General features: G+C 39.2%; 1 protein-coding gene across 2 annotated transcripts in view; it reads right to left on the bottom strand.

The window, feature by feature from the left end:
• LOC134344763 (acetylcholine receptor subunit delta-like) overlaps positions 1-18,359 on the bottom strand; it is a 28,928-nt gene extending 10,569 nt beyond the window's left edge. For both annotated transcript variants that reach the window (XM_063044849.1, XM_063044850.1), the window contains exons 1-9: positions 18,253-18,359; positions 15,753-15,898; positions 12,583-12,627; positions 10,728-10,837; positions 9,366-9,521; positions 8,186-8,295; positions 6,189-6,389; positions 2,471-2,582; positions 142-256 (exon numbers count right to left, since the gene is read on the bottom strand). In XM_063044849.1, coding sequence (XP_062900919.1) covers positions 142-256; positions 2,471-2,582; positions 6,189-6,389; positions 8,186-8,295; positions 9,366-9,521; positions 10,728-10,837; positions 12,583-12,627; positions 15,753-15,898; positions 18,253-18,304 — 1,047 coding nt within the window. In that variant the 5' untranslated portion in view covers positions 18,305-18,359. The remainder of the gene's footprint in view (positions 1-141; positions 257-2,470; positions 2,583-6,188; positions 6,390-8,185; positions 8,296-9,365; positions 9,522-10,727; positions 10,838-12,582; positions 12,628-15,752; positions 15,899-18,252) is intronic.
• Positions 18,360-23,523: the final 5,164 nt, after the last annotated feature.

Raw genomic sequence — 23,523 nt, 5'->3', positions numbered from 1 at the left:
TATTCACTTTTCCAAATTGTGCAAGATAATCAAACTGTTTGATCAAAGCATTAAGCATCATTTGGTCTTTTACTCCTTAAAGAATGGTACATTGCCTTGCCATGCAAATACAGAAACCAAATTCTACTGTTGTTACCATACCCATTTAATTCCAGATGAGAGAACATGTGTGCTTGGGGTTCGGAAGTGAAAGTTTAACACAACGACACAATTCACCACCACAATAGTGACCAGACTCATTATGAACACTAAGTACCTGGAAGGCAAAATGGACAATATTACTTAATGCTTTTTCAACAAATCATTTATAGTCATGATAGAAACACTATTGAAGAGACATTGCCAAATTCAGATCTTAATTGTCTCTCTTTTGTTTAATGTAATATTTTTGTCTATCATTGAGAGAAGTGTCTGATTTGGTGCTCCTATATCCTTTGGACAATACATTTTGGTTAGTTCTCTCTGAGAAAGAATGATAAGCTTTATCATTTCAAAGCAGGGTCTTTAACATCACAGCTATAGAGGACCCTTGTGATACATAGGTGTTGCTGCAGCCTCTAAGCATTTGATGACAATGTTGTCCTTTTGCAAGAAAGTGTACTTCTCCAGTGTACAACTCCTCTGAAAGGTCTTCATGTGACCTGTGCTGCATGTATAATAAATTAAAATAATGTACGGTGGACGATATCCTCATTAAATACTCCCTTTGTCGACCTGGTCCCATCTTGATTTGCTTCGCTCCTTCCTTGATAATGACGTTTTTAGTTCAAGTTCAAGTTTATTATTATTCAACGATCTTGTTTTAATGCTACAGTATCTCCTGCCTGATGGTTGGAGGTCAAAGAGATTGTTGGATGGATGGGAGGGATCACTGACAATGCTAAAGTCCCTGTGTGTTCTGTGCTCCTGATAAATATCTCTAATGGGTGGAAGAGCGACCCCGATGGTCTGCTCAGCAGCCCTCACAATCCTTTGTAGGGACTTGCGGTCAGATGCCTTGCAGTTCTTGTAGCAGGTAGTGATACAGTTGGTCAGAATACTCTTGATGGTACTGCTGTAAAAAATTGGATAAAATGATGGGGAGGGGAACCTTGCACCTCAATCTCCTCAGGAAGTGGAGACGCTGCTGTGTTTTCTTGACCAAAGAAGTGGCATTGAGGGGCCGGGTAAGATCATCCAATACGTCCCAGAAACTTGGTACTTCTAGCTTTCTCCACAGAGGAGCTGTGTATGTATAGTGAGGAGTAGTCATCCTGCACCTTCCTGAAGTCCACAATGATCTCTTTGGTCTTGTCCAGTTGAAACGCACGTTCTTGTGCCTGTACCATTCTATTACCTCCTTGTTGTTCACAGTCTCATCGTCGATGCCGATGAGGGCAATTACTATTGTGTCATCAGCAAGCTTGATGATTTGGTTAGAACTGGATCGAGGTCAACATGGGGATTGAGTGAATTGGAAGACTTTTCTCAGTTCATGCTGTCCAAAGTAATGAATAGGTTCCACTTTTACAAAAATCCATCAATCAGTTTTGTCCTTAAGTCAGAAAATACAAAAAAAAATCCCTTGATTTGGTAACCATACTCTCATTAGTATTTTATGGAATGTCACCAAAAGCACACAGGTTTGCTAAGAAACAATTACTAAAAGTTGGGGGGTGGGGGAGAGAGAGAGGGAAGAGGAAGAGGAGGAGGAGGAGGAGGAGAGTAAGGAGAAGGAGAAGAAGAAGAAGAAGACAAGTTCAGCCATCCACAGGAATGAATGTCTGCACCTACATTGGACTTTTAAATTTACTAATATTATAGGAGCTTCTATGTAATGGTGAACTGAATTTGGTGTTATATTTGACTCTAGAAGAGATTCTATCCGAATTCCCATACCATTACATCTTTTTCATGGCCCCCTACTTCCTATTAACCATACCATATTCATTTTAACTCACAGTGAAGCAAAACTTCTTCCCCAAAACAAAAAAATCGTTATCTTTAAGACCTTGCACAATCTGTATTTTGTGTAACATTTTCTAATTTTCATATATCTGGAGTCATTCATTTCCATCCTTGCAAACTTATAGAACTGTAATTTTAATCATTCAACTAAAATGATTAAACCCTAGAGCTAAAGAAATCCTGCCCGATGCTTCCACACCTTTCTTTTTTCTGCCCAGTTTATCTTATGTGTCTCAGAGTTACATTTTGTATTTGGTAACCTTCCTGCAAAGTGCCCTGGAAGAATTGATAGTACACAAAAATTGTTGTTCTAATTCTGATGGTCCAAAAATGGGAAGCTTTATAATGAGTAAATTGTATACATTTCAGAAAGAGCTGTGCCTCTTAACCAGTGATTATAGTTTACTTTTGACAGTGTGCAAATTTAGAATCTAGAGTCATACTTTAGCATAGTAAATACCAGAAGCAGGATATCGGTTTGGAAAGTGCTCACTGTCCATTGTACAAATTTATGATCACTTACTTTCCAATTAGTGGAACAGCAAGAGCTGTCTCTGGTAATCTTTGTGAAATTAGCAGCAGGAAAACAGACTGAGCAAGCAAGACAGAAATAGACAAGGTCATCTTCTCACCACCTGAGAAAGAATACAGACAGCAGAAGAAATTCATAAATTGGAGTGTTGCATCAATTTTTGCCCATTCTGGGTTTAAGAATAAAGCAGTCTACATTATATCATTTAAAATATTTGGTTACATGTTGCTCTAAAATATTATGGATGGAATCTAAGATAATGTGCATGAGGTTACCTTCCCACTTTCCCCATTTCCTTCACAAAACTGACTCAGGTACCTTGTTGTTTGAATTATCAAACCATAACCTTGCATCAGCAAGATGGTATTTTAGATGAGTTTGACATCTAAGAGCAGAATTTGGACAACTCGTTTGTTTGTGAATTGGATTAATAACAACAAGAATGTCAAAGTCTTTGTGCCAAATGAACACATGCATTTCCATGCCAATACTATTTTCTCTTTGGGCAATTCAAATCAATACATTGAGTACACAGCAAGCAACAGAACAGATATCATTTGTTCAGGAATGTTTTAGATAAAATGATCTAAGAAAAATTTGGACCAACATTTGCTTAGTAGGAACCACCCAAAAGGGGCTAACAACTTTTCTGGGAATGAAAGCTAACCAAAGAGTTTTTGTTAAATCTTTTTAATATCAAGGGTCTATGTATGTTAAGTATATTTCATTCTCTGTGAAGTGTTGGCATTTCCTGATCATTTTAAAAGAGGTATCATTCTTTCCCAAAATATTTGAAGAATTCACTTTGAGCTAAATTTCACTTAAATGAGTCCCTAAATTTGATCAGTATTCTGAATAATGGTTTCATCAATTCCCAGAGGAGGTTCACAAGGATGATTCTGGGAATGAAGGGGTTAACATATGAGGAGCGTTTGGCATCTTTGAGCTTGTACTCACTGGAAGTTAGAAGGGCTGAGATGGCCTGTTTCCGTGCTGTAATTGTTATAATTGAGGAGAATGAGAGGGAATCTCACTGAAACCTACTGAATGTTGAAAGGACTAGGTAGGGTGGATGTGGAGAGGATGTTTCCTGTGGTGGGAGTATCCAGAACTAGAGAGATACTCGGGATAGAGGGATACTAGAGCCTCAAAAAATTGAAGGGAAGCCTTTTAGAACAGAGGTAAGGAGAAATATTTTTAGCCCAGAGAGTACTGAGTCTGTGGAATTCCCTGCCACAGACTGCTGTGGAGGCCAAGTCTGTGGGTATATTTAAGGCAGAAGTTGATAGTTTCCTAACCAGTCAGGGCATCAAAGGATATGGCAAGAAGGCAGGTGTATTGGGTTGAGTTGGCTCTGGGATCAGCCATGATGGAATGGCAGAACAGACTTAATGGACTGAATGGCCTAATTCTGCTCCTATGTCTTATGGTCTCCTTCAATTATACTTGGCAATACACTTTTTTATAGTTTCTTGTCTATTTTCTTAAAATCATCACATTAGGTACTGCTTTCAAGTTTTCTCTCTATTTAATCTTATCTGTCTCCATCTCCCTTCTCATTTTATTTGTATTAATATAGGGTTTACCAGCTATAGAATCTTTATAATTCAAACCAATGGAACAAAGATAAGAAAGACTCATTAAGCCTTGGGTGATTGACTCTGTCTTGTATGCCCAAAAAGGAAATTAGCAATTATTCTCCTTTAACATAGTTAATCAACATTTTCTGGCAGTATTATTGGAAAAGTATTAATTTGGTTTTCACATTTATATTTAAATTCCATTTTACGTTGTGGAGCTATTCACCAGTTTTCCATAGGTATAGCAACAACTGAAGCCCAACCCTCTTCTAAACCTGGAGAATCTACCACTGGACTAACAATCACCCCTTCCTCAAGATTTTTTTTCATTTATTTACAGAATCTGTGATTGTTCTTGGGATCTCCATTTTCTGACCATCCCTAAATATCCTTGTGAAGTTAGTGGGCAGTCACCTTCTTTGAAATCAGTCTCATGAAGACATTAACATGGTGCTTTTGGTAGGGAACCCCAGGACTTAGACTTGGAACTGAAAGATATGCAAAATAAAATGGTGTGGGATTTAGAGAGGAAATTGCTGGTGGTGCCATTTTCCATATATTACTGTCCGTCCAGGTGTTAATTTGGGAAATGTTATTTAAAAAGTTTTGTCAAGATATTGCTGTGCAATTTATAGATGTTACGCACTACAGCAATGATAAAGTGTTGGAGGGGCTGCACGACTCGGGTGGTGGATGGGGTGCCAATCAACCAGAGTGCTTTGTCCTGGAAAGTGTGGGGCTGCTTGAGTGTTGTTAGAGCAGCAGACATTCAGGTACATGGAGAGTATTTCATTGTAAATCCTTTACTGAAAAGACCCTTCAGTTTATACTTCAAAACAAAAACTGGACTAACGTGAAAAGTGAGAAACAGAACGAGCACATATTCGTCTCCAGAGTGTTTATTGTTCTGAAGATCAAAAGAAATATTAAGAAAAGGGAAAAGTCCTTGAAGAAGGCCCAAAAGTTTCTCACTAGATTAGGTCAGATTAGCTTTATTTGCCACATGTGCACCAACCGTCACAACATTCAGTGAAATGCGTCATTTGCATCAACAAACAACACAGTCCACAAGTTTCGCTGTGCTTCCAGTGCTTCTGAACATAGCATACCCACAATTTACTAATCTTAACCCGTTCAATTTTAGAATATGGGAAGAAACTGGAATACCCGGAAGAAACCTTTGCAGTCATCAGAGAATGCACGAACTCCGTACAGACAGTGAGACCGTAAGACATAGGAGCAGAATTAGGCCACTCAGCCCATCATGGCTGATCCCAAATCCCACTCAACCCCATACACTTGCCTTCTCGCCATATCCCTTGATACCCTGACCAATCAGCAAATGATCAACTTCCACCTTAAATATACGCACAGATGTGGCCTCCACCACAGCTTGTGGCAGAGCATTCCACAGATTTACTATACTCTGGCGAAAAAAAAATTCATCCTTGCCTCCGCCCTAAAGATGACCCATGTTTGATTCTGACTTCTGATACCATCAGTGTGGAAGGTGCACAACCTCTTTGGGGGCTTTGTTTTCGGCCCACATCCCAAAGACATGCTACATTCACAGGTTCTTAGTTTAATTGGTGACTGCAAATTGACATTAGTGTAGATTGGAGATCGGAGAACCAGTGGCTGTAGAGAGAATGTGTGTATTACTGAATTTATCTAGTTCATTATATTTGAATTTCTCAGCTGCCATAGTGAGATCTGAGCTCCCGTCTCTAGGTTGCTAGTCCCATAAATTGACCAAGCTTAGTGCAGGATAGAAGCAGGAGGTAAAAGGGTCTTTGCCAAAGACTCCAAATAAAAGGTCATTAAATCATCCAGTGATTATCTAGATTACCATTTTAGATTCATTGTTTAACTTTATGTCAATGAATCTGTAATGGCACTGTAATACCAGACACTGTAATGGCATAAGGAAGTCTCTAATGATCTGAAGTTAACAATCATGTTGCAATCACATATAGCTTACTGCTTTAGTCCATGCTGTGTTGCTTAAATTCTACAAAAAATATTTTTCTTTGTATTCTATCTATAATCAAGTGGCTACTGTGGTAAATATCTTTGTTTAAGAAAGTACTGTTTGTGGAGAATTGTACAGTGAAATGGGGAATACTCACTGTCTGCAGGAAGATAAAAGGCCAGTGATGCCAGGAAGGAGATGAGGATGCATGGAGTAATGATGTTGATGACATAAAACAAAGGCTTGCGTCTAATTATGAGATAGAAGGTCACGTCCTGGTATTTGGTAGTGTTAGGGAGAAATTCTGTATGGATGTTCTTTTTTGCAGCTTTGTGAATAATTTCCCATTCACCATTCTCTGCGTAAAATGAAAAATAAAGATGTTGGCAAAAAAACAGGAAAATTGCACTGAGGAACAGCAAAAACAAATACTCCCAATGGGCGAGTTTATCATCCTTGAGGCAAATCTCATTGAAGAAGATCATTATGGTCCTGAAGAAGGGCCTTGGCCCGAAACATTGACTGTTTATTCATTTCTATGGATGCTGTCTGACCTACTAAGTTCCTTCAGCATTTTGTGTGTGTTGCTTTGGATTTCAGGCATCTGCAGAATTTCTCATGTTTATTAGTAATAACATACCTATGACCAGTATCATAGTGAATAGGAAGAATAAGACACTTTTCTTGTTTTTTTGTCCATGTCGTGTTTACAAAAAAAATACTACTAGAATTCCTACATCCACCGAGGAAGCCTCACAATTGTGTACAGTTGTATCGTGTAACAGGCCAACAAAGGCTTTCTGTCAGCAACAAGCATAGAGCTCAAGTTAAGTTATATATCCCTTCAGCCTGTTGATTCCTTCTGTAAATGAAGAGTACCCATTAAAAAGAATTTTTTTATAATCCTGATGGGTCTCAGCCTGAAATGTCAACTGTTTATTCCACTCCATGGAAGCTGCCTAACCTCCTGAATTCCTCCAGAATATTGTCTGTTTGTGTGTTGCCCAAGATTTCCAGCATCCGCAGAATCTCTTGTCTCCCTTCTATTAATTATTTAGAAACAAATGAAACAACCAAGTGAGTGAAGTAAAAACATTTCATTTCCAATATTTGGGGGCACAAATACATCCACAAATCCCAGGATAAGTGGGTGGTGCTAAAAATGAAATCTGCTGAAATGAGAAAGCATCCAATTAAAATGGTCATTTCCTGCCAGTGCTCAGGGGGATAGCTACAGTAGTTTTATGTTACAAAATTATCTTTCGTGTTTATGATAGTGAATAAAATTGAAAGCAGAGACAGAAATGCATGTAGCAAAAACCTCAAAGGAAATCCAACAACTTTCTCTTTCATTTAGTGTTCTGCAGTTTACAGCAGAGATGACTCTAAGTACTCATTTACTGCAACTAGCAACAGTAATGGGACCACAGGACATCTTTTTGCAAAAGTTAATGCAATTTATGTAATTCCCCCTGTTCTATAATCAGGAATTCAGCTCCGAGTGAGATCTATATTTCTAATTGTCTAGACGTCAAGTGCATTGCAAGCCAGGCATCTCACTTCATTATAACTTAGGGACATCATTGATTTTAAATCATGGAACTGGCCACATTGAATAGCCTTCCATAAAAATGTGGCTAAACTACAGTCTTGTCAGCAATTTTGTTGGTTGTAGCAGCTCATGTAAAAGAACCAGTTGTGGAGGAGCTGTAATAGTTCTCATTTCACAGCTGATATACAGTAATATAAAATGACCAAAGTCTCAGACTAAAGTTAGATTTGTTTCACTGAACATTTCCATGAGCTGCCTCTTACTCCTGTTATATATGTTAATCTTTTTAGACCACATAATTTATCTTCACATCAGCACATCTGGGGGGGGGGTTGATCGGGATGCTGTTTCTTTTTTTGTGCTGGGGGTGGGGGGTTTAATGTTTCTCTCTGAATGTTTTTTTCTCTTGTGTGGCTATCTGGAGAAGGCAAATTTCAGAGTTGTATATGGATACATGTTTTGAAAATAAATGAACCTTTGAACATCACAGTGGTACCAGAGTAAAGGATGATATATTTTATCATTAATTAATACATGTATAAATTAAATTATTAGTAAATATTATGCTCTGGTAAACAGCACTGGCGTTAATAATGTGTTACCTGTGAAAGCTTCGGGATCAATAATAATCCATTCAATAGGATACTCCTTGCCATCTGCAACTTCTGTTGTTAGCTCCAAATTTATTTCCTCTGCATTATAATTCAAAGAGCTTTCATAGAAAAAGAAAAAAAAAGGTACTAAAGTTCAAACGCTGAATTTTTATTACTGCAACGATTCACACTAGTGACACATAGACCATAACAGAACCTCCCCCACTGGCATCAGTGTCTGCACGTATCAATGACTGAATTTGCAAGGATAAGTCATCGGGTCTCCAACTACATTGTGAGGCTGCTTGGTCTGAGCTGTGTTAGGCCAGTCAATGGCATTGTTAGGATCAACCCAACCAACAGCATTGACAGTCAGCAAAGCAGGGGCAATGGTTTACCAGCTGTAAAAGTCACAATCCCATAATTAAGTTTAATGTCTCTGTCATTCAAAGATTGAAATCACTGATTAAAAAAAAACAAATGTTATCAAAAATTAAATTGAAACCACAAAATACTAAAAATGATTAAAGATATTAGATAAAGTAAAACAACAAGTAACTTTACAACAAAGTTCCTTTACCACCTATATCTGGTCTACAATCATCATTAAAATTAATAGTGTTTCAGATATTGTGCACAATCTGCTCTAAGGTGATAACTAAAAGGTGTGAAGGGAGGGGATCATGGGCTCTTTTTGGTGAGTGCACACATATATGAGTAGTCCTCCCAGTTAGCCCTGTTTACTTTATGGAAGCTTTTCAAAACTACTGAGGGAAGTTTTGACAATTCGTCAACTGAAGCTACAATGAAACTGTGTATGCAGTGGAGAGTTCCACTATGTTCAGCTGCTGATGGGGTTCTCCAAGAACAGGGCTGGCCAGGCATGTAACCCAAAGGCAGAGGCAGTTAGCCTGGGACCAGGAATCAATCTATATTAGTTCAGACAGTCCCACCAAAGAGAAAGGGGTAGTCAACATTGTGTCCACTACATCTTTGGATTTTCTTTCCATCCTGATCACTGCTATTAGCCATGCAATTTCTGCATGCTAATGTGACATAACCATGAAAATTAATTGCATTTCCCATCAGGGTAATATGCAACACTGGCAAGAAAACACACCCACTGCTTTCCAATTTCAGAAGATAGAAACAAGACTTTCCTGGAGCAAATAAAGTGACTTGTACTTACGTGAATTTTAAGGAGCAGTTCTGCCAGTCAAATGGAAAATAAAGGACATTGATGGAACAGGAGCTCCTGAATATCGCAGGGGGAAGCCATGTAACCAATCCATCTGGGTGGACCAGCACATTGCAAAAAAAAGCCACATTGTATTGCCCATCGTTGCTGGTGAGTAAGGCAAAGGAGAGATTAAATAAACAAAGCTAACGCTTTAGCAAACCTTTAATAGATATTCCACACACGTTTGCAGGTTCATATTTATATTTCTTTATTGTCTCTACTCACAAGATAATGGATTTTAGTGACAGGCAACTGAAATTATTGTTAACCTCAAATATTTGCCATGTGATTAGATGCAAAGTAAAATGGAGACACAAGAGACTACAGATACTGAACTGTGGAACAATATACAAAACGATGGAGGAGCTCAGTGGGTCAGGTGGCATCTGTGGAAGGAAATGGACAGTTGGCATTTTGGGTTGAGACCCTTCATCTGGACTGAAGGATTGAAGGGACATAGCTGGTTTAAGAAAGTGGACGGGAAGGAGTGGAACAAGAGTTGGCAGATGGACCCAGGTTTGGGAGCTGTCAATGGGCAGATGAGGGAGGGAAGAGTTGGAATGGTGCTAGGAACTGTGAGGTGATACATGGAAGAACTGAAAATGATGCAATCTAATAGGAGAGGATGGTGGGGAGGGGAGTAGTAGGTGAGGGAAACCAGGAAGAGGAGTGTGTGAGTGATGGACAGATAGAAAAGGGGAGGTAGGGAAAGGGGAATGGTGATGGGGGACAGTAGATCAGGAGGGATGGGGGAGCAATGGGGGTGGGGAGCAGTTACTGGAGTTGAAGATTTCAATATTTATTTAGCAGGTAACCCATGCAGAATATGAGCTTATCCTTAAATTTGCGTTTAGTCTCAAATTGGCTGTGGTAGTGGCTGAGAGCAGCTTTTTTCAAGACAAAAATGAATCGCACAGGGTCATTTACATCCATCTGATAGCAGTATGTTAAGCTTTATAGCTTTTATGGGGCACCTTATACTTGAAATTTAAGTGTGTCTAGAGGGTTCTATCACCTTGGGCATGTCACTGTCTGAGATTGGGGCTCTCAGCTGGAACAACCAGTGTACCTATGGAAAAATTAAGTGATATGTGGCACCACAACAGACCAAAATTCCATCATTTCATATCCGAGGAAGCCAATTAATAGAGAACTTAAGTCATTATGCTTGCAGAATTTGTAAATGCCTATTAATTTAAAGATCATGGAGGTCCCAAGAAATGTTGCAATATGAACAAAGTTCTGCCTTTTGCAGTAAACAAAAGCTTCTTCATTCAAAAAGGCAGGCTTTGAAGAAATAAGTTTTCCTACTTGTTTTCCAGGACAATATCCGGTATCCATAACAAGCCAGGGGGGAGTCGAAGAATGTTAATTTCACTGTATTCTGATGTATTCCAGGTCAGTCGATAATCATACCATGCCTACATCAAGCAGCAGAAAAACTAGTCACCAAGTGAATGGAGAATTAGATAAAAGGATTCAGATCTCAAACATTATTTACATACCAACATAAACAAGTCGCTAATAAAATTTCATTGGGTTTTTGAATTGCTACAATGACTTTTGATTTATTTTAGGTACTCTCAACATTATTGAATCAGTAACTTTGCTTGAGGTATTTCTTCAAGCATTCCCATCTCTATAGTCAATGTTGTGTATGGCCTGGTTAAGAAGCAGTATGTCCTGCTGGTAGAATGTTTTGGTTTCGGCTAGAAATAAGATCCCCTGCTGCACAACTTAGGAACGTTGTGTCAGCCAATCAGGATGGCGGAATTAGGGGAAAGTTCTAGAGAGCGGGGTGGAGAGAGCTTCTTTGTAGGACAGTAGTCTGGCTTGGGGTTGTTTGTTGGCGGGAGTGGAGGGAGGGAAGATGCCACAGCATGCCGTTGGAAGGAGAGACCCAATGCACGGTGCTTGTGCAGATGAATGGCTGTAAGGACGAAGGACCAATACTCCCAAGCGAGAGCCCATTTGTTCGAGATGGATTGTGCATGAAGTTTAGAATGTGGTGTGTGCTTTCACGCAGACCGTGGCTCCAGCGTGTGAATCAAAAGACATCACCAGGGTGAGCTCCAACTTTATGTGCACACTTGGACTGGTTTAACTGTAATGGACCCTTTTATTATTTTTTCTTTTCTCTTTCGATAAAGCTGACATTTGAAAATACGCTTTCTTTATTATTTTATGCGGTGTATGATCTGTAATTTCTTGCCGACCAATAATTGTGTAAGGGCAGTATTTACATAGTATTCACTCAAACTGGGGTTTCTTTAATATGGTGTTCCTGTTTGGTTAAAAGCCAAATCATACTGACCCTAGATGTATATTGCTTATAACGGTGGCCTTCTCACCGCTGAATCCCATGGCTGTTTAGCTAATGAGCCAAGGCTGCATACGAGCCCGGTGGGGGGTTACATGTAAATTTCTGAAATAAAACCCAGAAGTGTTGGGAAACTTAAGCAGTTTTGGTAAAAAAAAAAGTGGGCATGGTAGGGTCTTCTCTACACTGGTAGCATTTAAATGGAGGTTTGGTGAACACATTGCAGAAAACCTTTTGTTCAGTCCACAAGGGTGAGCTGAGCTTCTAGTTGCCTGGCATTTTATTTCTCCGGTCCATTGCCACGTCTTATTGCTCCCTTTAGTCTCTTGCACTGTTCCAATGAAACGCAATTCCAGATTGAGGAACACACCTCATCTTCCACCAGGCATGCTGTGATGCTTAGGGCTCAATGTCAAATTCATCAATGTCATATAAATACTTTTCCTGAACACAAGAGATCCTGTAGATGCTGGAAATCTTGAGCAACACACACAAAATGTTGGAGGAACTCAGCAAGTCAGACAGTATCTATGGAGGGGAATAAACAGCCCACGTTTCAGGCTGTAACTCTTCTTCAGGACTGGAAAGGAAGGGGGCAGAACCCAGAATAAGAATGTGGGGAACAGGGAATGGAGTACAAGCTGCAGGTGACAGGTGAAACCAGGTGAGGGGGAGGATGGGTCGATGGGTAGTTAGTGGAGAGGGATAATAATTCAGCCATGATGGAATGGGGGAACCAGATTCAATGGGCCGAATGGCCTAATTCTGTTCCTATGTCTTATGGTCTTGTTTGCATGATGAAAACACAATTTAGTTATATGAAACAATGTAGGTTCCTTTACTTACGTGGTCAATCCATACATTTGAAGTAAGGGTCTCATCACTTTCTTTCTATAAGGAATTGAAGGTATAGTATTACATTAGAAGATAAACATTAAAGATTAGTTTTATTTATCAGATGCACATTGAAACATATAGTGAAATATGTCATTTAGGTCAATGACCAACACAGTCCAAATATGTGCTGAAAGGAGCCGACAAGTGTTACCAACTTATGTTTTGGAACCAACACAGCACGTCCACAAGTTACTAACCCTTACTAATCAATATACCATAGGAATGGGAGGGGAAACCCACACGGTCATAATAACATAGAAAATCTATAGCACATTTCAGGCCCTTCGGCCCACAATGTTGTGCTGACCATGTAACCTATTCTAGAAACTGCCTAGAGTTTCCCTACAGCATAGCACTCTATTTTTGTAAGCTCCATGTACCTATCTGAGAGTCTCTTAAAAGACCCTATTGTATCTGCCTCTACCACCACCACTGGCAGTGCATTCCACGCACCCACCACTCTGTGTGAAAAATTTACCTCTGACATCCCCCTTGTACCTACTTCCAAGCACCTTAAAACTATGCCCCCATGTGTTAGCCATTTCAACCCTGGGAAAAAGCCTCTGGCTATCCACATGATCAATGCCTCTCATCATCATATACATCTCTATCAGGTCACCTCTCATCCTCCATCGCTCCAAGGAGAAAAGGCCAAGTTCACTCAACCTATTCTCATTAGGCAGGCTTTCCAATCCAGGCAACATCCTTGTAAATCTCCTCTGCACTCTTTCTATAGTATCCACATCCTTCCTGCAGTGAGGTGACCAGAACTGAACACAGCACTCCAAGTGGGGTCTAACTAAGGTCTTATATTGCTGTAACATTACCTCAGAGAGAGAACATACAAACTCCTTACAGACAGCAGCAGGAATTGAACCCGGATAGTTGGCGCTGTATAGCATTACACTAATTGTTATGCTACTGTGTCTCAACATGACAAAAACAATATACATAGTAGCAATATACTCAGGCATGTACAATGATCTTATACTTATTTGCTAAGAGCTATATATCTGATGTGTGGGCACGTGGCTAAGTGGTTAAGGCATTGGACTACCAACCTGAAGGTCGTGAGTTTGAGCCCCAGCCGAGGGAACGTGTTGTGTCCTTGAGCAAGGCAATTAATCACACATTGCTCTGCGATGACACTGGTGGCAAGCTGTATGGGTCCTAATGCCCTTCCCTTGGACAATATTGGTGTTGTGGAGAGGGGAGACTTGCAGTATGGGCAATTGCTGGTCTTCCTTACAAACTTGCCTAGGCCTGTGCCCTGGAGAGTGAAGTCTCGCAAGACTAACGGATGCCTTTATATATCTGATGTATTTTGTGAATTGCACACAGTCATTTCTTTATAGACCTCAGTGCAGTTTCTTGTCGGTTTGCATACTTTGTGTGCATTCAATGGTTAGAATTATGGCTGGACAATGAATACCTCATTGCCTGTCGGAATACATAACCAAAAGGAAAATGAGTGTGACTGACAATGATAACATACACACAGTGGTCACTGGAGATCCATGAGCCAGTCCTCGTCAGAGGATCAGAGGTGGAGAGGGTCAGCAACTTTAAATTCCTTGGTGTTATTATTTCAGAAGCTCTGTCCTGAGCCCAGCATGCAAGTGCAATTATGAAGAAAGCACGGCAGGGCCTCTACTTCTTTAGGAGCTTACAAAGATTTGGCATGACATCTAAAACTTTGACAGAATTCTATAGATGTGTAGTGGAGAGTATATTGACTGGCTGCATCACAGACTGATATGGAAACACTAATGCTCTTGAATGGAGTAACCTACAGAAAGTAGTGGATGTGGCCCAGTCCATCATGGGTAAAGCACTCCCCTCCACTGAGCACATCTACATGAAACACTGTCACAGGAAGGCAACATCAGTCATTAGGGAACCCCACCACGCAGGACATGCTCTCTTCTCACTGCTGCCATCAGGAAGAAGGTACAGTGCATGACCATACACTTCCCAACACTGTATTCCATCTGCCACTTCTCTGCCCATTCTTCTAATCTGTCTAAGCCCTTTTGCAGCCTCTCTGTTTTCTCAAAACTACCTGTCCCTCCACCTATCTTTGTATCATCCACAAACTTGGGCACAAAGCCATCTATTCCATCATCCAAATTATTGGAGAATTCTGTAACATAAAGAGAATTGGTCCCAACACAGATCCCCGTGGAACACTAAGTCACCAGTAACCAACCAGAAAAGGCTCCCTTTACTCCCACTCTTTCCCTCCTACCAATCAGTCAATGCTCCATCTAAGCTAATATCTTTCCTATAACGCCATAAGCTCTTAACTTGTTAAGCAGCCACATGTGTGGCACCTTGTCAAAGGCGTTCTGAAAATCTAAGTACACAACATCCACCAATTCCACCAACATCCACTCAGAGGTCCTGCCAATGTTTTGGCCCGAAATGTCGACTGTACTCTTTTCCATAGATGCCGTCTGGCCTGCTGAGTTCCTCCAGCATTTTGTGTGTGTTAAGTCTTTACATACCATGCTTCCAATTAACATTCTGATTACAACAATGAGAAATGTTCCATTCACCATGTGGAACCATCAGCACCTTTACATTTACATAACATTAACACTGATCAATATTGCTGATAAATCAAAACCTTTGTGAAACATTGTCTTTCACTGCTAGGTCATCAGTAACTTTCCTGCTTTTTTTAGTGAGTGCAGAAAGATCATCGTGACAGAGCTGCAGTAGACAGTGATTTGGACTACTTAGATGCTGTAGCAGGACAGAACTGGCTGAGTTGATAGCACTGTCAATCATAACCGCATTGCACTGTAAGTACAGGAAGACGACAACAGATAATCAAAGTGCTCTTTCAAAAGTTTTGGAGCTCTTCAGAGGATTTCTTTAGCCAGATCCTCTATTATACAGCTTCAAAAATAGTAAGTTAATTTAAGTATATTTTGGTATACAGTATTCAGAATCCAATAGACAGAAATTAAATTATAGTTATAGAGTTAAGTAATTCCATTTGACATTGAAATTATTGTTTATGTGGAGTCAGTGAAAGGTAGAATTGCAAATACTTTCTCTGAATTGGCAATTTGCATACATTTGAATGGTCACTTAATAACTAAATGACTTACCAGTGAAACAAGATTGGAGAGCGTTAAACTCAGGGCAATATTCACCACTTCATCCTTATGTCGGACTGGCCGTATATTTTTGTCATACTTGTTGACAACTAAAAGGTCATTAATCAGCCTCTCCTCATCGTTCAGACTAAAACATCCTACAGAACAAAGGAGAAAGAATGTCAAACATTGGGAACACATAGAGAAATTACCTCATTAACTAAAATCAATACAGATGTCAGGATGCTCCAGTTTTCAATTTAAAAAGTGATAATTGTGCTTAAAAAGAAGAGAGCCAAATACTTGTTGGGTTTTGAGTTTTTTCAGTCTTTCTGTCAGTTAAGGTTGAATACCCCTCTCATGAAGTTTCCTTCATCATGCATTAACCTTTGATTGACATGACTGAAGAAAATAAACTTTGATTGGCCTGAGATCTGTAGATAGTATCACTTGTAGGCTTAAAGTGAAGCATTTCCAATTTAACAGCAGAATATTAAAGATGCCAAGAAATTCAATCATTTTCAAGAGTGTGAAGCAGGAATGGTGGTCAAATCATATGGCTCCAGAAATTAGACTCTGTTTCCTCCACTGTTCATGCTTGTGCATCTCCTGGGATGGAATCACACATGATGGTTCTGTGAAGCACCTGGCCAACTTAGTACAGAACCTAGTATAGAACCTAGGTGTTCTGGTGCATGAATCAGATAAAGCTAGAAGGGAGGTCCAACAAGAAGTTAAGAAGGCAAATGGCAACTTGCATGAGGGTTGGAGTTTAAAAATAGGGAGATTTTATTGCAATTGTATTGGTTGTTAGTGAAGCCTCATCTGAATAGTCTCCAGAGTTTTGATCCCCTTACACAAAAAATGAAATAGTACATTGGAGGCAGTACAAATAGCATTCACCAGGCTAATCCATGAGATGAGAGGGTTGTCCTACCAAATGGTTTTGAATATAATTCTTTGGAGTCTAGAAGAACGAGGGATGACATAATCAAAAATATAATATCCTAAGAGGGCTTTCCAGGATTGATATGGGGATGTTTTCACTAGTGGGAGAGTCTTGAACAAGGGATATAGCTACAAGACAAGGAGCAAATCATTTAAAATGGTGGTATGTTGAAATTCCTTCTCGTAGAGGGAGTTAAATTCTGGAATTGTCTGCCCCAGCAGATGATCGAAACAGCATCATTATAAGTATTTAAAGGTAAGGTAGAGAAATATTTCATAGATCAATGAATAAATTATTTGGAGAAATGGTATAGGAGAGAATTTAAGGACAGCATAGATTAGCCATGATAGTATGAAATAGTGGGGCAGGCTTGGATGGCCTGGTGGCCTATTTCTACTCCCATTTTCCTGTTGTCTTCCAGAGGTCCCTCATTCAGAGGGTAGATTTCATTGTCTTCAAATACTTTCTCTTCAGTGAACTTTGCTAACCATTGATTTCCAATCTGAGCTGCATTATCCTCAGCTGCATGAGTTACATTGTTGAACAGCCAGCAATAATATTTAACAGCAGTACAAAGTATTTAAGTACTTGACCTGTAGAATGGACCCATTCTAAGGAAAGTATATTTTGTGTCAAGGAATGAATTCCGGAGTAAGATGTCATCCATCATGTAATACAGAGGTGTTATGGCGAACTAGGTCAAGAGCTGGGTAAGGATCCAGTTGAATGCTGAAATCTGGAGCAAGAAAACAAACTACTGGGGCAATTCAGTGGGTCAGGTAGCATCTGTGGAGGCAAAGAGATGGTCAACATTTTGGATCTTATGTTCATGTAGAATCTCAACTCAAAACATTGACCACCCCTCTGCCACTACAGATGCTTCTCGGCCTGCTGAGTTCCTCCAGCAGCGTGTTTGTTTTTTTTTGCTGTCTATACACCTGCTTTTCTTAATCTCATCACAGCTTACGTTACCACCTGTTTCTGTATCATCAAACTTCAGTATCTTGTTGGCAACTGCCTGTTGTCGGGAAGCTGCTTCCTATCACTCTGAACTAATTTATAAAATGTGCAGTTGTCCATTGTAGAATATCAGAAATTACTAAGAGTCAACGAGAAAACTCAGCTTTAGTGTTGGTTATTGCTGACTTGTGAACAGTGACGACTAAATATGGATGTAGTGTTATGATAGCCAGAACACTGAGGGTTGCAGTAGTAGTCCTCCAATCAACCAAAATGGACAACAGTAGAAAGTCTTATAACTATAAGTGAACAACAGAGCTTAAGCTTCTTTAGTTCTCCAAAAAGATCTAATTTTTAACAGAAACTAAAGTTAAAAGAACTTACACCTAAGCTTTAGGACTATTGTTTTTAAAGAAAACTTATAGTTTCAAACATTTCGATAGAAATTCAATTCTCTTCATGTTGAAAGAAAATGTTCAATTTGAAGACACACATCACAATAGCTCCAGCCAGGATAGGGTCAAAGGAAACTGTTAACTCAAGCCAAAAGAGATTTCTATTAGCACAATAAACTTCCTTCAGTAATAATAAAGCATAACTTACCTGTGAAAAACAGGCAGGAAATGAGAATGTAAACTAAAAGAATGTTCTTCATTTTGAAAGAGTGCAGTTCTGAATTTAACGGTTGCAGTCTGGCATTTGGCAGTCTTATTGGCTATTCTTTGAAGGGCACAGAGAATCTGAAACACGATCCAGAATGGAAACTGACGAAAACAGCTGCTGGTGTCAGTGGGTATAAAATAAACTTCGTCCGATATGAACGGTCTGGAATCTGTCACCATGGAAGGGGAATTTGGTTTATATTCCATGTGAATGTCAATTCCTCCCAAAATGAAACTTGTAACTCAGTTGTACCAGATCCTATTTGTTTATCGTTCCTGTGCTTCCTGTCCTATCCCTGATCCTGATCTCACATTTCCACAATATTAAAACTCTTAACTTTGTTTTCAAATACTCCCTTGCTCTTGATCTTCTGCCTCAAGTATTGTAAGCCTCAGAGTTCTCCACCGAGGGCTCAAGACAACTCTCTTTACTCTTGAATTAGCTGCCTAGTCCATATGATAAGAAATTCCATTCCAGATTCCCTTTCTTGAACCTTAACCCTTTGGCCAAGTTTCTAGTTACCTGTCCTAATATGTGGCTTGGTATCAAAGTTGTCCCCTATGAAGTATCTTGAATTTTAGGTGCGAGAAAACATAAAGTGCTGGAACCATTCAATGGGTCATGCAGTATCTGTGAACAGAGCAACATTAATAACTGTCATAAGATATCCAGGAAAAGTTGAAAATTAAACATTTTAAGTTGTATTGAATGAAGAAGGGTGGAGAAAAAAACTATCAATGAAAAAAGAAACAAAGAACAAATTTCAGAGCCTCAGTGACCTGGGTTTCTTTTTAACCTCAAATGATAATTGTACGGAGTTTCTAAGTTCTCATTGCAACTGTGTCCATTATCTATGAGTACTCAATAAAATATAGCTTGGTAGATTAATTGGCCACTTTAAAATTGTAAGTGGTGGTATCTGGGGAGAGTTGATGGGAATGTGGGTAGAATAAAATGGGATGAGTGTAGAGTTAATGTAAATGGGTAGCTGATGCTCAGTGTGGACTTGATGGGCTCTGTGTTATAGGATTCTATGATTCAAACTGCAATTCAGTTTCATATATTACAGTCATTTAAGCAGGGTGAAGGACTTTCAGCCACAATGTCATTTGCAGTCCCAGCCTTGCTATTGGAATTATATTTTATAATTGGTAGTTTGTTTTCTTAGAATTTTATGGACCCAGAGGCTTTCTCCACAGGATGTGATTTACAGGTAGATCAATCCTGAATCAAAATTCCAAGATCCATAGCATTTACACATTGATATAACCAAGTTATAATTTTAAGGATTAAATATGTTGGAGGTTCGAAAAAGACTGTTGAGAGTGTTGAGGGCAGACTCCTAGATTTAAATAAAGAGAAAAGTGCCAGGTTTTGTTTTACATTTTATACAGCAAATAGTTATAATTATACTTCCTGCAAAACAAGTTCAGTTGTAACTTCGAAAAAGAAATTCGATATAATCTTAAGGCAGAAAAAAGATCTGTGCTGTGGGGAAATAGCAGAGGGACAGGAATAGCTTGCTGTTTCAAAGAGGCATCACAGGGATGATGGAATGAATGACATCTTTGTGGTCTGAATGATACCATTTCATAACTATGCAATCTACAAAGACGAACGCTTGAAAGGCTGTGATTAAAGTGATAATTAGATCACATGATTTGAGAACATGTTCTCGATGGATAAATTAAATGGGTAAATGATCTGCTTTGAGAATATTTACCCACCTATCTATTTAACATAATATTTATGTTCATTCTAAGACTGAATAATGATTAAGTGATATTCAAATTGTCACCCTGGAATTGGAGCAGCCTTTCAGTGAGGCACTAAGGTGGATTATATTTCCTCAATCAGAGTGAATTTTAATAGGGAAACCATATCCATTACCAATGCTACACTTGTAGGCATGATGTTCATGGAAACACAACACGGAAGTGTATTTCTCATGTTCCTAGTGAACCTCTTTTAAATACACAAACCAGTTGGCTCTTTGATTTTACATGTACTCTGTTCCTAACAGTAATATCTCACAATTCTGAAGGTTAAAAATGTGAAATATATCCCACTTTTATGACATAAATCAGGCTCACCCCTATTAGAAGATTGCTTTGTACAATGTTGTGCCAACAATCATTCTTTAAATTAAGGGGTTTCTGACCATTTATTCAACTTTTTTCTTGCACTAATGGTACTGACTATGGATCTGTTACATCAGGAATTTATTTGATTACCTCTGTGTTAGAGTTTCACAACTTCAGATGAACAACTATAGACTTTGGGTTATGTACAATAATTTATTTCATTTAGACAGAGTCATATTAAACAATTACTTAGAAACCCAAAGGTTGGACACTGTTGAAAGTAACTTTTAATTCTCCTCTAATAAGAAACTCAATGTCAAGCTTACTTAGAACAAAGAATAGTGCTATTAAGAGTTACTTGGATAGTATTTAATTAATGGTGGGTGTTTTGTAGTAATAGTTGTAAGAATTCATTGCTGGTTTGCTTATGGGGATTTTTTCTCACACAGTAATATGATCCAGAATTTAAGTAGGAACAGCTGCACAGGATGAATTGATGAAACTAATAGTAGTATAATTTTTCAGTTTTGAATGCCATCATAATATGGCACTTTTAAATCTTTATGAAACTGTATCTGGTTTTATTGTGGCCCTGATCTTGCTGGCCTGGACCCGTAAGCGGAAACGCTGTCTGCAATCTTCTCACACAAATAAAATTATTTCTTTATTTAATTGCCATAAAAACAATTTTCATCAACAAATTTAGAGCGCACATTAGCAGTTAACTATTCACTTCTTCTCTTGCCCATTATGTTGCTGGTGATCAGGGCAGCAATGAAGTTCCTCCATTTCTGGCGGCATTCACAGCTTCCTTCACTGTGTCTGTAGCTTCCTCTTGGTTTCCTGTCGTCATGCAAGTCCTGGGAGACTCAGGAATACCATTGCACACAGATGTAGAATGATTCTTCATTGCCGTTTCCATAACGGTTCTGTGTAACCAGTCAGGGTTGTTAGCCCTGAGCTGAACCCCCAAAACTGGAGGATCACTGGACCGCTCTTAGTCTGACCTCTACCCTTTGACATTGCTCTAGTGTCTGTGCGAGGAGTGGCGTCCCACACAGACTTCCAATCTATGCCTTGTAAGGCATGAAAATGCCCGACGCAGGCCTCTCATGGTCTGAGTCAACGTTTCCTCCCTACCCTTTGACCTGTTTGGCATGGGTGACTCTAGCAAGAACCAAAGCATAAAGCCCTGACTCCAGCCAATATAGCTCTGTGGGTCATTGAGACAGTCAAGCCTCCGTGACAAGATTGTGGTCTTCTCGGACAAGCTATTCACTACTTCACTGCTTTTTCACTTTTCAGTGAGTTGGATGGGCTTGGAGCAGTGACATCAATGTCTCAAATCAGGCTGAGTGCCACTCAGAAGGAGTCTCAGATCATCACGTTCAGTAATTTGCAGTCTGTTTCATTGCTTTGAAAGAAATTGGGCGTCTATGTTGAATCCACACTCCACTAGATATGATGTTGGAAAGGCAATAAAAAAAATCTTGACATTACAGGATAACATTCCAAGATTTCTTTCTGCAATCAAAAGTCTTGATAGGAGTTTTTGAACCTATTTTTGTAGTGAGATCAGTTCTTTCTCCATCCTTCCTGTTAATTCCTCATTACAAGTGTTCAGGAATAGATTTATTACCCAATCAGGAATTTGGATCGAGAGAAGATCCTGAAATCTCTCTGACATGAATTTATTCAGCTCTCCCAGGTGAGCATAGTATCCTTGAACATCATCACTGGTATCCTTACTTTCTGTTCCAACTCAGAGAGGCTCAGGAATTGGAAAAGTTTGCAACGGCCAATGTTGCACTTAAATAGGGTGAACGAACAGAAACGTGGAGACAACTAATTTGACTTTGATAAGATTCATATCATTTCCTTGCAATTGAAGATTGATTTCATTAAACTTTATGAATAATTCTGACAAATAAGCAATGTCATGCCTAATATTCTTCAGTTAATTACTGAATGAAGCATTCAAGTCTTCAAAGAATTTTATCACAGTCTCAAAAAGCACATAAAAGCATCTTAGGCAATCCTGAGAGCCATCTGACTTCTGTGTGCAACAGCAAATATTCTAACTGTTCATCATTCTCAATATGACATTCAAAATAGTCAGGATTTGAGAGTATGGTATCTGATTTTCTTTATCGCTGTGATAACAGTATTTAATGATTTAAGCAGCTGACCACTTGTTTTTTTTTGTGACAAGATGTCTGTGAATTACACAGTGAATGGTAAATATGTTAGATACAGCCTTTTTCAAGAAGGTAATGCATCCAGTCATTAATAATGCCCCATCTGTTGTACAAGCAAGAATGTTGATGTGTGGAATTCCTTTCTCTTTGAAAATGTGCTCAACCACCCAAAATATTGACTCCCCCTTCATATCTGTGTCTAGTCCCTTTGCAATAACAACTCTTGCACCATGCGTTCATCTTTCATGAAGCGAACATAACCAAGAAGCAAAGATTTGTTGCCTGGACAAGTTGGCTCATCCAACTACAGAGCAAATTCTGTTGTCCTAAGTATGTTGCACAATGTGTCTTACACATTCTCAGACATATCATCTTTTCATCTTTGGACAGAGTTATCATGGAGTGGAATTACATTAATTATTTGGTCTGGTGACTTAAGCAAAACTGTGCTCAGAACCTCCTTTACTGCTGGCAGAATCAGTTCTAATCAAACTGCATGGGGCTTTCCAGATTTAACAATGAGTAGTGAAATATTGTATGAATCACTCAAACTATCATTGTTTTGTTGTGAAATGCTGGGAAACAGGTTTTGAAGCGTTTTCTGTGTCTTAGAGATTTCACAATGTGACTGAAAATAAGCCAAGTTCTTGTTTGCTTTATCAGACTGTATGGCCTACTGTTTAGGTCAAATGTCATGCGCTGTCATCAATAAAGGGAAAAGTGATGATATCATCATATCTCAGGCATGCTTGAAGGTACATAAAATGGGGCAGTGATATCTTGGTTGGGCTATGGGCTGGAGAAATGCGGTCAAGACCATTTGAACGGTCAAATTCTGAACGTTACTGCATTGAATACCATACCCTAACTCACAGAAACTGCATCACTGCATGATTAGAGTATGGGAATCATACTAGCTAACACTGTAC

This window comes from Mobula hypostoma, chromosome 4, assembly GCF_963921235.1.
Source record: "Mobula hypostoma chromosome 4, sMobHyp1.1, whole genome shotgun sequence".
NCBI classification, from domain to species: Eukaryota; Metazoa; Chordata; class Chondrichthyes; order Myliobatiformes; family Myliobatidae; genus Mobula; species Mobula hypostoma.
The sequence above is the reverse complement of the archived record's forward strand: the minus strand, read 5'-3'. Positions and strand labels throughout refer to the sequence as shown.